Source organism: Mixophyes fleayi, chromosome 12, assembly GCF_038048845.1.
Source record: "Mixophyes fleayi isolate aMixFle1 chromosome 12, aMixFle1.hap1, whole genome shotgun sequence".
Classification (NCBI taxonomy): Eukaryota; Metazoa; Chordata; class Amphibia; order Anura; family Limnodynastidae; genus Mixophyes; species Mixophyes fleayi.
Window position 1 is genome coordinate 12,690,160 of NC_134413.1, and position 15,698 is coordinate 12,705,857.

The following is a 15,698-nucleotide window of genomic DNA, read 5'->3' on the forward strand; positions in this document are numbered from 1 at the left end:
TAAATACATTAGAGACTGTACAAAGAAGGGTGACTAAAATGGTGCATGGTCTACAGCACAAAACTTACCCGGAAAGACTAAAAGATCTTATTATGTATAGTTTGGAGCAGAGAAGGGAAAGAGGGACATGATAGAAACTTTCATATATAACAAGGTACCACAGCACAAAACTTACCCAGAAAGACTAAAATATGTTAATATGTAGAGCGAGAACAGATTGTAAGCTCCACTGGGGAAGGCTGATATGAATGATTACATATTCTCTGTAGAGTGCACTGTCACATGTACTATATAAAGATTACTAATAAGTACAGTCACTATTTGTGATTGGCATTTTCAGTACAAAGCCCCCACCTGCTGTTAGATACTGAAACCGCTTCTATCAACGGCTGCTGGTACTTCAGGCAGAGCAATGGGAGAATCACTGAGCGCCTTGTCTCAGAGCCCTGCGGAGACCTGAGCCACAAGACCACGGACACAGCTGCTGTAGACTCCAGACTAGTGCAGGATGGAGGTCGTAGCAGGACAGTGATGGAAGCAGTCTGGCTTATATCCTATATCCTTGGGACCCCAGACCTCTTCAGGTCATGTTTAACTGTCTTCTCATCATTGCAATAAAAAACATCTAATGTTACATAGATCACATGGAGGGGATTAGATGGTAACACCGCAAAGCAAAGATTTGCTTACATGTCCTCATAGAATTTGACAGATAAGAACCACTTGGCCCATCTAGTCAGCCCATTTTTATTTTTTATTATCTATGGTAACCTCAAACCCTATTTAATCCTTTATTCTTTGTAAGGATATCCTTGGACCCGATTTATTAAGGATCTTAAATGAAGAGGTATCTTATTTCAGTCTCCTGCACAAAACCATATTACAATGCAAGGGGTGCAAACTAGTTTTCTGTTTTGCACATAAGTTAAATACTGACTGTTTTTTTTCATGTAGCACATTACGGTAATCCTGCGCGGACCGCGGGATTTTCGGCAATTCCGCAGACAATTGAATATGCCCCTAGCTGTCATTTCTTAGAATGTACACCACCGTATATCAGTAATGGGTAAAAAGGAGGACACACTGGTCTGTCTTCTACAGAAGTAGTTTATTGTGTACAATACATTCTAGTGTGACAAAATCATTTCTCTCTAGAACAGTGGTCATTGTCTGACTATTTCACAAGACACCAAATCGCTGGCTGCACAGTAGAAGGTACAGGAGTCTGATCTATCCCATCCAGCAACTGAATAGCTTATTTGCTGGGTTATTTCCCCCCCCCCCATCTTTCATGATGCGAGCGGACAATAAAGAATCAGCACAATAGTTCACCGTGGTACATAAGGCTTCTCTGGTGTATACAAGACTGTAACCTCATCAATTCACTGGAAGAAGTTCGTAAAGCAGAGGTTAGGTCCGTTACTCTTTCTCTTGGCTCGGCGCTGCGTCTAAAAGCGCAGAACGGATCCCCAACTTTTGTAGTTCTTCTACCAGATCTCCGTTTTGGTGCATCTGAAGAAGGATATCGCAGCCTCCCACAAACTCTCCGTTCAAATACACCTGCGGGATGGTGGGCCAATTGGAGTAATTCTTCACTCCTATAAGAGAAGAAAGGCATTAGTCTAAGATTCCAGAAACAGCGCATATAACCAAGAGAGAAAGATACATATAATATTATTGGCAGGACCAAGCCTCTAAATTCTCAGATCTCTTAACGTGATCTCTGTATCTGCTAAATGGCATTTACTGCTGCACTGCCTTCATGGCTGTTGCATGGCAACATTTAAAACTAATTTGGAGTAAACAGCTGGCCCAGTCATTGGATTAGGTTACTGTGGATAAAATTAAGGAGGGGGCAGAAACAGAGGAGAGGCTGGAGAACAGTCTAGTGTATCTCAAGGGCAGACAAAGACCTTGGTGTTGAAATTAGCACCACTTGAAACTAAAGGGCGATTGCGACAGTTCTGACGATAGCAAAAGTTTTCAGTCCTTTTTAGCAAACATCAATGCTGGAAAGAGTGCCCAAAGAAATATCCTATGCTTCTCTAGTCACAATGGAAGAACAACATCATAATATTTTCTTTAAGAAAGTATCAGAAACTTTATACAATACATAACAAAAAACAACATATTATATATAAACATATTCAAGAGACCAAAAAAACAAAAAACGTAACTAGATTGAATTCCACCCTGAACAAAAATAAATTTAGTTTTGGCTGGAGTTCAAACACACTAAAAAAAACAAAAACCTTCTAATTTTCTTCCATTCAGCATTATCCCGGTCACTCAGGAACCCCAAAGGCTCAAACTGTCCAACACTTTGATTCTCTCTCCTACAGCATCTTATCTTATTCAAACAGCCAGCAAATGTTGTTTGCTGGACATTCCCCTAACATTCATTCATGTCAGGAAGTGGCATCAACAACACTGTCGTATGTCTAATAAAGGCCCAAACTTAGGAGAGAGAGGATCCTGGCGATAGATTGCTGGAGAATTCAAGGGACCTTTGCATTATAGGATTAGGGAGCTCCACCCAAAACTACATATTCAACATTATCGAGTTTTAATGGACTAGCGCTAGTCGCATCAAACTGCAGTCATCAGGCAGATGACATAACGGAGGACTTCTCTTTAACGGACCACCACGTTAACAATAAATATCAAATGTGAATGACTTACAGCCAAACTTTCACAGTAATGAGATGTTAAAATACACATAAGCAGATATGGCCCTATTGACGAAAAACTGTAATAAAACAGATTATATGAGGAAGCTGGAAGCCGTAGGACAGACTATAAGGGCTTCCAGGTGAAAGAAAACACAAAGGGCAAATTAATACAGGGATAGAGTTTCAGCGGAATGTTTTCGGCTCTGTCAGTGATAAAAATGTATAGTCACAGTTAGTTGGCTGTTTTAGTCAGATCTTGATAGAATGCCATGCAAGCAAGCATTGCACAATCCCACAGACACGAAATACTCCTGTGTCACATGAGATACACAAGGCAACATTACTGTGCGACTTTGTGCCAAGGTACTTCGATAAATCAACAATATCTCATGGAAGTAGTAAGTCACATGACATAAGCCAAGACCACCACGTAGGGCTTACAACTAATCGGCTCAAATGTGCGATTATGTGGAAACTCTAGAAAGACATCACAGAATAAACTGGATAAAGATCCAAGTACCTCTACTCTGCACAATGACTTGACTGCAAATGTTTGTGGCATTTGTTGTTTTATTCTCTAACAACTAAACTAACAGTCTTAGGGCTAGATTTACTAAGCTGCGGGTTTGAAAAAGTGGGGATGTTGCCTATAGCAACCAATCAGATTCTCTCTGTCATTTTGTAGAAAGTACTAAATAAATGAAAGCTAGAATCTGATTGGTTGCGCTATAGGCAACATCCCCACTTCTTCAAATCCGCAGCTTACTAAATCTAGCCCTTAGAGTCCCTTCTACTGGAAGCCTGTTCTAGACATCCCTGAATACATTTTTAAGCATTTTTCGTTACTCTGACCTGGTCAATTATTGCATTTAAAAGTTCTCTTCTCTCCACATACCAAAAGTGTACCTCTTCCATATACACAGTTAAGGCAGCCTAACAGCGCTCTGTTGCTAAGTGATGTTATATTGTTGGAAATCAAAAAATTGCTGATTCCTGTGTGCAGATGACAGGTACAGCGTTGGAGATCAGAGTTTTGTTTTTAGGTTCCCTTACTTTAAAAAAGGGATTTTCACTTAAAAATCAGTTTTACTAAATCGTTTCCCAACAGTAGTACTTTGACAGAGCTGCCTTTCCTGGGATCCCTACCATCCCCTGTATTTATTATTGTCACAGCACTTCCATGCAGCAGGGACCAAAGCAAGGAGATCCAACTCAGCAGTTGTAACTTCGTGGTGGCAACTTCTGCTGGGAATTGCTAACAGACATGGGTGCCTGTGGTGAGGCAAGAAAAACTGGACAAGGTAACCACAAAGATGTTTGCAACTCAATACTACCGCATGATCCTATAGTCAAGCAGAGTATAGACCCCCAAACAAACCTGCGTCACCCACCCCCAACATACAGGTCATGACACCTGCACCTCTCCCTCAAAACTGTGACATACAGGTGATCCAACCACCTGCCTTACAACCCCCCCCCCCCCCTCCTCCTCCTCTTGCCCCTAACATACAGGTCTCCTAACCACCTCCCTTACCAAAGGATTGATTAAAGGTTCAGACTGCACTAGGCTAATATGCTCCTGGTGCACGCTCCATGCCCGCCAAAGCAGGACTCATTCTTAAGCCTTTACCATGGGAATACATCAAAACTAGAACCTTACATTTTTCTTTGTTTTCGTTTTACTTTGGAGAACAACCATTATCTGATATCTAAATGAATTTCAGTTTATACATTTCTCTTCCCGTCACAAATCTGCAACTGCTGCCAGCCCCCCCATAAAAGCCTTGCACCCTACGCTGCAGCCTAGTCAGTGTATTGGATAATCAGGCCATGGCCTTACCACCCTCTCAACCCCAACATACAGGTCTAACAACCACCTGCACTGCCCATTCCCAACATACAGGACTCAACACCTGCATCATACAGGTGTCCCCAGTCATCAACTCCAGCCTCCCTACCCCAAGACACAAACATCCCCTCTACCTGTGCAAATACCTCTACCCACCCCCAGTATACAGGTGTCCCTAACCAGCTGCCTTACTCCCTGCCACCCCAGCATACAAGTCTCCCCAGCCCCCTCCATGGAACCCCAACATGCAGGTGTCCCCAGCCCCCTCCACATCCCCAGTATACAAGTGCCCCCAGCCCCTGGACACCACCTCCCATCCCCCAGCAAACAGATGTCCCCAGCCCGTGGACACCACCTCCCATCCCCCAGCATACAGGTGCCCCCAGCCCCTGGACACCACCTCCCATCCCTCAGCATACAGGTGCCCCCAGCCCCTGGACACCACCTCCCACCTCCCAGCATACAGATGTCCCCAGCCCCTGGACACCACCTCCCATCCCCCAGCATACAGGTGCCCCCAGCCCCTGGACACCACCTCCCATCCCTCAGCATACAGGTGCCCCCAGCCCCTGGACACCACCTCCCACCTCCCAGCATACAGATGTCCCTCCAGCCCCTGGACACCACCTCCCATCCCCAGCATACAGGTGCCCCCAGCCCCTGGACACCACCTCCCATCCCCAGCATACAGATGTCCCCAGCCCCTGGACACCACCTCCCATCCCCCAGCATACAGGTGCCCCCAGCCCCTGGACACCACCTCCCATCCCTCAGCATACAGGTGCCCCCAGCCCCTGGACACCACCTCCCACCTCCCAGCATACAGATGCCCCCAGCCCCTGGACACCACCTCCCATCCCTCAGCATACAGGTGCCCCCAGCCCCTGGACACCACCTCCCACCTCCCAGCATACAGATGCCCCCAGCCCCTGGACACCACCTCCCAGCATACAGATGCCCCCAGCCCCTGGACACCACCTCCCAGCATACAGGTGTCCCCAGCCCCTGGACACCACCTCCCAGCATACAGATGTCCCTCCAGCCCCTGGACACCACCTCCCATCCCCAGCATACAGGTGCCCCCAGCCCCTGGACACCACCTCCCACCTCCCAGCATACAGATGCCCCCAGCCCCTGGACACCACCTCCCAGCATACAGGTGTCCCCAGCCCCTGGACACCACCTCCCACCTCCCAGCATACAGGTGTCCCCAGCCCCTGGACACCACCTCCCATCCCCAGCATACAGGTGCCCCCAGCCCCTGGACACCACCTCCCACCTCCCAGCATACAGATGTCCCTCCAGCCCCTGGACACCACCTCCCATCCCCAGCATACAGGTGCCCCCAGCCCCTGGACACCACCTCCCATCCCCAGCATACAGATGTCCCCAGCCCCTGGACACCACCTCCCATCCCCAGCATACAGGTGCCCCCAGCCCCTGGACACCACCTCCCACCCCCCAGCATACAGGTATCCCTCCAGCCCCTGGACACCACCTCCCACCTCCCAGCATACAGATGTCCCTCCAGCCCCTGGACACCACCTCCCATCCCCAGCATACAGGTGTCCCCAGGCCCTGGACACCACCTCCCAGCATACAGGTGTCCCCAGCGCCTGGACACCACCTCCCATCCCCAGCATACAGGTGCCCCCAGCCCCTTGACACCACCTCCCATCCCTCAGCATACAGGTGCCCCCAGCCCCTGGACACCACCTCCCATCCCCAGCAATACAGGTGCCCCCAGCCCCCTCCATGGAACCCCAACATGCAGGTGTCCCCAGCCCCTGGACATCACTTCCCATCCCCCAGCAATACAGGTGTCCCCCGGGGATCCAGCGCTCCTCACCCTGCCGGAGCACCTGGTCCTGCAGCACGTTATAGGCCATGTAGTCGTCCACCCCGTGCATGCGGAGGATCTGCACCACAGCGTTACTGAAGCCGCACATGGGCTGGGCCGGGGTGCCCTTGATAAACACGACCACCTTGTCCTTCTTCACCAGCCCGTCCAGGTACTCCCGTGTGCCGGTGTCCTGGCTCAGCAGGCGGCGGAGGACGCCGGGTCTCCGGACGGCCGCGGACACGCGATTCAGACACCAGCTCATGATGACAGCCCGTCAGTCACCTGACCGCGACCTTCCCGAGAACATTCATGTCCCAACCGGGCTCCCGTCACGTCTTACAGCCCCGCCCATCATCTTCTCTATTGGCTGGGAGTAACAGACAACAATGTGCTGATTGGGTGAGATTGCCTGTCAACTACTCTTGAAATCAAATAGGAGGCCGTAACGTCATATAGGGGGCGTGGTTTGTGGGGCTTTATTTCCGCTGGCCGTTCTTTGCTTGTGTTCATTCTGTGGTCGGTGAAGAGGAGCGCGGTTATTACTCAGGTGAGGCCGGGGCCGCCATCTTGGTCGAGGGATCTGTTAGTTTGTGTTATATTCGATGATCCAGTGGGTGATAGCCGGGCATTGCTATAGGCGTGGACGCATGTTATATAGAGCATGGCCGGCTGTGTATATGATGAGTATAGAGCGGGGCCTGGCTGTGTATGGCATATACAGTATAACTTGTGGTGTGTATGGCTGCAGGCGGCTCTGGCGGGATCCCTTCCCTGCAGGTAGCTCCATGATTCCCATCTCTGCTGGGCCTCCCTCCCATGAATCATCTTCTCCCTTAACTCTGTTCCCAGCTCATCTGGTGTTCATGATGAAGCTTATCATTCTATTCTGTGGGATAGTCTTTGAAACCAGCTTGTTTGAAGCATAAAGCAACTGAAATTGTGACCATCCCTGTGAACAGAGCTGGAGCCACTGGATGAAGGGCTGCTGCTTGGGTTTGCTTAAGAACATGATGACCAGCAGACATATGGCCTTCTGAGTCTCCTGCAGCCCCAGCTTCATCCTCTGTTACTGTTTATAATGGTTTGTAACATTTATTTTATGATACAATGTCTGGTATATTGCACATAGGAGTTGCTTTGTTTAATTAAATATATTGTTTTAACTTCTCACTGAGATTAAGGTTAATGTGCAGCCCGTTTGAAGGCCTCGCCATGCGGCCCCGATGTATATCAGACTACACTTCCCTGGCTTAAGATGTGGTACTGAGAGAAGAATGTAGAAAATGGGCAGAGAAGTTGCTGACGTAATAAAAGTGATATTTATGTGTGTATGGGGGAAGCTTGCTAGGTTTGGAGTGTAATGAGGGTGGAGAGCTTGCAGGCGGTGGTCTGAGAGGTGAAGGAGTGTTGAAATAAATCTGGAATTGAACAGGATCTGGAAGATCTTTGCAGTGAGTAGAAGAGTCAAAGAGTGGTGGTTAGAGAATAGTATGGTCATACAAGGAAAATAGTGAAGTGGTCAGAGCATATGAAATATTCAAAGAACTGTTGGCTTTAGGATTTAACAAAATACTTTGTCTCCTGGGCTGGCATGCTATAGGTTACAGCATTTTGTCACTATGCATACAATCTGCAGTCTCTTCTTTGCCCCGAGTTGAATGTACTCGGGTCTTTAGAGCTGCAGAGAGAGTATAGTCTAGAGGAAGCCGAGACTTCACTGTAAAAGCTTTCACAGGTTGATGTGCTATATTCCTCTAACATATCCAGTTCTGTTGCCGCGGAGGTAATAACTTTGCAATGTTGTTATCAATCGATCAACAGACAGATCAATGCAGAGTGATATTATTTACAGAATCAAGACTTCTGCTAAACACTGGAACTGCAACACTATTGCACCCTGAGATCTGTATGTGTGGGTGATCTAGGTACGTTGCCGCTAACCTCTTCCATCCTTTCTCTTATAGATGACTCATCAGTGCAAGCATGTGGGCTCTCATTCAGGCTATACAAAGTCCTTATTGGAACCTCTTCACTTATTTTTTTTTTTGCGATTTAATTTATTGACTTGTATCCCTGCAACCTTTGTATTTAATCAGGAAAAGTTTCTTTGCATTGATTTGTGTTTAGATAGATATGCTGTGATCTTTGTTGGATACAATTGTATCAAGAGAACACCTTTGTCTCCAATACCAGAGCAACTAAAATAAATGGGTTTTTTTTTTTTTAATATATTTATGCTTTTTTTTTTTTTTTTTTTTTTTTTTTTTGTGGTTTATCTGCTTAAACTTGCTGAGTTCCCACACATTATGTGATTGATTTTTTTTTTTTCTAGTTATTTTAAAGGTGGCAAACTCCTAACATGCTGTCATTGTTGGTTGTATATACATGACTGGTTTCTGAAATCTACTCAAGACTGAAGAGCTTGCCAGATCGAAGACCCCGCAGGCTGGGTTCTGAGTGTTTGTGTCACTATGAGCTTCTGGGTGGCAATTAAATGGCATCCCTGAGATATTTTGGGGGTAGAGTGGGTAGAAACTCTCCTTACTATTTTATTGCTAAAAAGATTCCTCATAAAAAGACACATGTTTCAAAAAAGAAACCGTCTATCAATCTAGATTTGCATTTACTGAACCCATAGTTTCTTCTCTGAGGCCAAATGTAAAAAATACATAAGAAATAAGAACTGTTTATTTTTCATATTTAGAAATTGCAGTAGGTTTTATAATTCATTTAAATGTGTTTTCTAAAAAATAAAATGTTTAAAATGATGTTTGATATTGACGTCTGTATCTGCTTCTCGGCATTACAATTTCGCAATAGTAGAAAATGATTTACTAAGCTTCAACTAAGAATGTTGGCATTCGATAGTTTTAAATTAGTATGCGAGCCTTGATTAACCTTGAATTGTACATTATTGCTAAGGCAGTCTTAACATTGAAGAGATTGGACTATAATGTCTAGTCAGCAACCAGTGAGTCAGAAAGATTTATCTGCTCCGTGCTGGCTAGGGCTATCTGTCTTATCATACATTTGTAGAACAAGATAGAGTGGTCTTCACCTATAGCAGCCGCCTTTCCTGTAGAGCTAGCTTTGCTTACAGGTACTCTGATGCCCCCCGGTCTTAAACTTAGAGTAGTACAAGTTTATGAACATACCGGGGAATAAAGAATCGAGCATGGTGAGGAAACAGTACCGAGGTCTTGGGTCTGAAGCAGGTACCGTGGTCAAACAGGCAAGTTAGGGCTGGCAGCAAATGAGGAGGGTCTAGAAATGAAGCAAAGTTCAGGGCAACAGGCAAAGAATCAAGATCCAATAAACAAGGCCACGGGTCATATGAGAAATCCAAAGCCAGATACAGGGCACAGGAGCAGGTCAGAAAACACTAAGACTAAGAACTATAACCAGCAGGGAGGCTAAGCCCTCCCTGCCTTATATACAGAGACTGGCCAATGGCAGCAGAAGAGCCCAGCAGGGAGTAATCAGCCTATGGGGCTGATTTAATTAATATAATTTGATTAACCAGTAGCGCACGTGCCCGGCTGCCCCTAATGCCGGGACGCAGCTAGAAACTACAGCGTCCCGCCCGTTGCCTAGGCAACGGCTGGGGCGAAACCAGGAAGTGACGTCCCGGCCGTCATGGAGACGGCTGGGACGTGTCCTGCGGGCACAGTAAGTCGTGGCGGCTTGAGGCGGTGGCCTTGTATATCATCTCGGAAGTAATTTTTTTATTAGTGACGGTAACATAATCTAAGGCTTACATTATAAAGATTGTTTATTTCAGTTGACCAAAGTGCAATTGTCTGACTAATTTTAACAGATCAATGATCTGTTCTCAAATGTCTTCTGTACTACACCTGCAATATTGCCTAAGGATTGTCAAATGTCCCCTTCTCTCTGAGCAGAAGTCTTACAATATGAGTCTTTATTAAGAGCAGAACACTTATGTAGATGTATGTTCTTTTAAAGCTTTCATTATAGGGTGCTACAAATAATATAATTATAAATGAAGGTTAATAGTAATGTGTTGCCCTTAGATATAACAAGTAGTCTTCGGTGTAGAAACAGCAAATCCTGCTGTATCTCAGGGTAAACCTTTGAAATAATTGTGATATTCCCATGGCTGTCAGTTCCTGCTAGTTCCACAACAGCTAAAATCGAAAGAAATTAATAGACCCACACAAAAGGTTAACCATTTTTGTTTACTTAAAATCAAAATAAGACATCTTGCAATTCTTCTCTTCCGTATTTTATTAAACAACAAAATCAGGGGAAGCCTCTCTGACGACCTCTGATCAGAAATAATTTTAAACCGTGTGAACTGTGCAAAATAAAACCATCTGAGCAGCTATTGAGTCTCCCAATCAAAAGTGTCTGGCTTAGGAAACATCGTCTGATTTGGCTTTTCGAAAATTATATATTCGCTTTAACATGGCAAAGAAACAAGTGTTCCCAGCGAATGCTGGCATGGACCACAGAGTAATAAAGTCCACTAGGTAGCAGTCAGTCTTTCCTAAAATTACTGTGTACGCTTAGAACCTTCTAAATATTAACAATAATTATCACACCGGATGTAACGTTATTTAAATACATCCTTCTCCGTGGATATTATAAGTTGTACATTGCCCTACATATGTCCAAACAGATTAATCTCTATAAAAAGTAGAGATCTGCGTAGACAATCGCTCTTTGATTTTCTCACGCTGCTGTCTGTTTTTGTGAAGGACAGCTGCTTATGTTAAAGCAAGTCCATGTAACCATGATTTATGACTACAGTAATTACTGAGATAAACGATGTCTGAAAAGTAAAAAAAAAAAAATAGGAAATAGTCTAGTCTTGCTAGATGTCACTCCTAGGTGGCGCTGTATAACAAATATTAAAGAAGAGAGGCGTTTATGCCAATGTCATGTAAAAGGTTTGATTTAAAAAAATATATATATATATTATTAATTTGCTGTCTTGTTTACATGTGTTCTGTACAGATGCAGTTATACCCCCTCACTCCTAAGCCACAAGATTTAATTTTTAATGTGGCTGTTAGTGATTATCTGACAATAATTTGATGTTACTTTTTGTTTTCATTGTGGAAAATACAGTCGGCTGAATTAATGCAGATTTATTGAGAATGAACCCAAGGTAATGTACTGATGGATCTGTTCGCCTGTTGCTTACTAGCCTATTGATGCACCAAGTTGTCAAGTCTAGGGAGGGGGGGTTGGAGAGAATTGCACGTTCAAGATACAGATGAACTTATTCTAGGAACTAAAAACCACGAAGGCTAACCACATGCCATATATTGTCCCAGGCCAGCCTTCCCTGCCTGTAGGCTGGTATCATGAAAATTGTAAGGACTGTGTTAAATAGTGACCTTTGTTACACAAGCTGAACTCTAATGGAGCTTTTGCATTTTTATTCCATAGTAAACCTTGTGTTTCAGCCCATCTATGATATATGTATAATATGATATGTACAGATTTCAGTCTCTGTTGATTTATGCTGGTGACTATTTTTAAATGTTAGATGCCACAGTTGTCCTTAAGGAGGGTCATCAATGTAATAATATTTCCTGTCTTACTGACATCGGAATGTTGGCATTTTGTGTGCACCTAGCCCCGCCTTCAATCAGTAATCTGCCCTTATTTACATAAACCAGATCAACCAATCAAGTTATTGCCCTGCTTGACCGCTCTCCCTGGCTGATGAGTGTTAAGCAAATGCTCCTCCAATTAAAGAAATAATAAGAATATAAAAAAAAAAAACCAGAGATGGCTATTAACATGGTAATTAATACACTGACGTACTCATTCACCTGTTATAAAGATATTTATTATAGATGACATATTGCCCCAGAGGGAAAATACAGGAGGATCAGATGGGGACAAAGAGCTTATGGACATGGGATAATAGTGGGTTACTTGGGAACGACTGATTCTTATGTGCAGTCTGTTCTTTGGCTGGTAAATGTGTTGGATCTCCACTCGTACTAACAAGCTTTGTGTTCCTGGCTCATGTCTACATTAAAAGGGATTATGCTAAGAGCTGTGTGGTAATAAGTACTGTGGTTTAGTGTAAGTCGGGTGAACCCTGGGGGAATCACTTCTGATGATCCAACATATCCAGAAAACCATTAATATGTAATAAAATAACATGCTAAAATATTCACTGCTGACCATACAAGCTGTCATTATACAGAGCGCCATCCGAACCTTTATCCTCAATCCTGCCTTATTCCATTGTTGAATGGATCTGGCCTCATACACACTGGTAGCTTTTTCTTTTAATGCATTTTTATATTTGAGCTTTACAAAATACATATAAACGGGTGACATTAGAGACCATTGTTTCTAAAATTTACACAGACGTGTTTTGTTTTTTGCATTGTGTACGGGTAGCATTTTTTCAGATTGTGATATTTTATACTCCAGCAAAAGGAAAATAGGTTAAAAGCCAGAAAACCATCTGTGTGTATGTGGCCTTAGTGATGTTCACAAATGTCCACCTTCACTGACCAATACGGCTTACAGCATGGCTTCCAAAATGTTAAATTAATTCTTTACATACAGCTGTCTCCTACACATCACCCATGTTATAGAGCCAAGGGCCTTATTCATTAAGGATCTTAACTTGAGAAACTTCTTATTTCAGTCTCCTGGACAAAACCATGTTACAATGCAAGGGGTGCAATTAGTATTCTGTTTTGCACATAAGTTAAATACTGCCTGTTTTTTCATGTAGCACACAAATACTTGATAGCTTATTTGTACACTGAGTTGATATTTGTGTGCTACATGAAAAAAAACAGTCAGTATTTAACTTATGTGCAAAACAGAATACTATTTGCACCCCTTGCATTGTACCATGGTTTTGTCCAGGAGACTGAAATAAGATACCTCTCCATTTAAGATCCTTAATGAATCAGGCCCATAGTCCTGTAAATATCTTTGTTTTTTTTTTGGTCAATTGAAAAAGTCCCCTCTATACAACTCAGCCAGACCATGAACTATACTCCTAAACTAGTGGAGCATAGTGTGAAATGACATGTGTAATACAGAAGCCTTAATAATGTATTTGGTGAGTGCAGAGAATCCAGTGTTTGTTTATTTAAATTGAATGTATCAAAACATTTCCTACATGTGCTGTATGTTCCATATGTTTATCTAAATAATCTTCTTAACACTAATATTTAGAGATTGGTGCACTTGTCAATTTATGTGTTCATTTAAGAACATAGTAGTGACTTCCTAATAAAGGATTAACAAACAGGAGCAACCTCTTATCAGTAATTTTGTGCAATATTCATACAAGGAAACTTTGCTCTGGTCATTGGCACTCTTTGATGTGGTGAGATAAAAATGGATTAGAACCTGTTAGTAAAGATACAGTAGTTGGCTCTGTAAACTCACCGTCTAGTCCACAATCTGCCAGTTTTCTGTGTTACATTATGTCATTGGAATGCAATTCCCAAACACACAATAGGGGTAGATTTATCAAACATTCTAAAAAGGAAAAGTGGAGGTGTTGCCTTAGCGACTAATCAGATTCTAGTTATGTATATAGTACATTCAAGAAAATAATAGCTGTGTGACAATTGATAGCCTAGATTGTATAACACTATGGAATATGTTGGCACTATATAAACAAACACTAAATAATAACAATGAATGTTATTGATGAGCCAAGGAGCTTCTCATATTTAATGTTTAAATATCTTTGCATGAATGTAATCACAGCAAGCATATTGTTGTTGGTCCTTGATCGATAACGTTAGACATATGGATGTCTTTTTGCATTAAGAGATGTCTGTAGAACCCAGCGCCAGACTGTTAAGTCAGCGTGTCGGATAAGAGGGGAGACATCTGCTACGGATGGTTATCGCACTCGGATGTCCCGTTCGTCACTCTTACGCTTTAATTGTTCGGAGCTGGGACATATGTTGGTTTGTTTTAAAAAAAAAAATTGTAAATACACATATGCTTTAACAAGCCTGAGCTCTCATTGTCCCTTCCCCTCTCTGTGTACTACAATATTATTCTTACACTACTGAAACCATCTGCTGCACTCTACAAAACAAATAACTAATAGGAGTGCAGGAGGGGGGCTCAGCAATGCCAAGACCCCCCCCCCCCCTTTCCTCATCTAAAGCCCCCACACCCACCTACTGTCTGCTGAGAGCGTGCAGTGGGCACATGCTTTGGCCCACGTGTAGTCAGAAGAAACCCCTCTACTAGCAAATCCAGCTACTGGGTACAACATTTAAACCTTGAAAAATTGTTTTGAGCTGCAGCTGATAAAATTTAATATGCATAACCTGATTTAGAGTTTTCAGGGAGATGAGACCTCGCCCGTCTCTAAAATGCAGTTTAAAACGGAAGGGACATCTCAACCGAGTACAGTAAAGATGTGTTCTCGTTCGGTTAAAACAAATTGGCACAGAGATGCATATATGTCTGGCAGGAGCTGTATCTTTTCCACCTGCTAGAAGCCAGTTGCAAATACAGATTACGGTCCCCAGCACAATCTATCTGCTTCTGATTGGCAGATTGTAAATTCATCTCTGAAGCTGATGGGTGCTCTCTTTTTTTTTTTTTTTTTTTTTTTTTTTAAGCATAAATTACACCCTATTTTCTCTCGGCTTAGAATCAGTCTCTATGTGTGTGCAGAATTTGCCCTGCATGCAAAAAAAGTTTGCATTTGCACCCCTTGCTTACTAAACCCATACTTGCCAACTCTCCCGGAATGTCTGTGAGACTCCCGCATTTTGCGAGAGTCTCACGAACCCCCCTGAGAGTGTGGCAATCTCCCGCATCTGCCAACTTCCTAGTGAAGTGGGCAGAATTAGGTCCAAAACACTGCGATTCACCGGGAATCGTGGCATTTGGCCCTGCCCCCTGCTGTAACGTCATGGGGGTGTGTCCAAAATGACACCATTTTTGGAGCCCCCTCCCCCCCCCCCCCCCATCACGACCACCTCCCCCGGCAGGCTCCCGGAAGCCAACTTTAGAAAGTTGGTAAGTATGACTAAACCAGCCTCAAGGTGAGACTTTGCTTCTGCACAAGGCTCTTTTAAAGACACACTGGAGCTGCAGTCAGCTATACCAAATGATTTAAAGGCCATACCTGTGTGGAGTTTGTATGTTCTCCCCATGTTTGCGTGGGTTTCCTCCTGGGGCTCCGGTTTCCTCCCACACTCCAAAAACATACTAGTAGGTCAATTGGCTGCTATCAAAATTGACCCTAGTCTCTCTCTCTCTGTGTGCATGTTAGGGAATTTAGCCTGTAAGCTCCAATGGGGCAGGGACTGATGTGAATGAGTTCTCTGTACAGCGCTGCGGAATC

General features: G+C 43.9%; 1 protein-coding gene, 1 long non-coding RNA gene and 1 other non-coding gene across 4 annotated transcripts; 2 read left to right on the forward strand and 1 right to left on the reverse strand.

Moving 5' to 3' along the window:
- Positions 1-1,087: 1,087 nt before the first annotated feature.
- On the reverse strand, positions 1,088-6,712 carry GLRX5 (glutaredoxin 5). The gene is made up of 2 exons (XM_075193462.1): positions 6,371-6,712; positions 1,088-1,598 (listed from the first exon to the last, which is right to left on the reverse strand). The coding sequence occupies exons 1-2, from the start codon at positions 6,624-6,626 to the stop codon at positions 1,420-1,422; spliced, it is 435 nt and encodes a 144-aa protein (XP_075049563.1). The 5' UTR covers positions 6,627-6,712; the 3' UTR covers positions 1,088-1,419.
- Positions 6,713-6,833: 121 nt separating this feature from the next.
- LOC142109318 (uncharacterized) lies at positions 6,834-8,581 on the forward strand. 2 transcript variants are annotated; one of them, XR_012680333.1, is made up of 2 exons: positions 6,834-6,911; positions 8,329-8,581. It is a non-coding gene; the product is annotated as an uncharacterized LOC142109318 (long non-coding RNA). The 2 variants fall into 2 exon arrangements; XR_012680334.1 differs by lacking the exon at positions 6,834-6,911 and adding an exon at positions 6,918-7,445.
- LOC142109470 (small Cajal body-specific RNA 13) lies at positions 7,992-8,254 on the forward strand. Its single transcript, XR_012680389.1, has one exon.
- Positions 8,582-15,698: the final 7,117 nt, after the last annotated feature.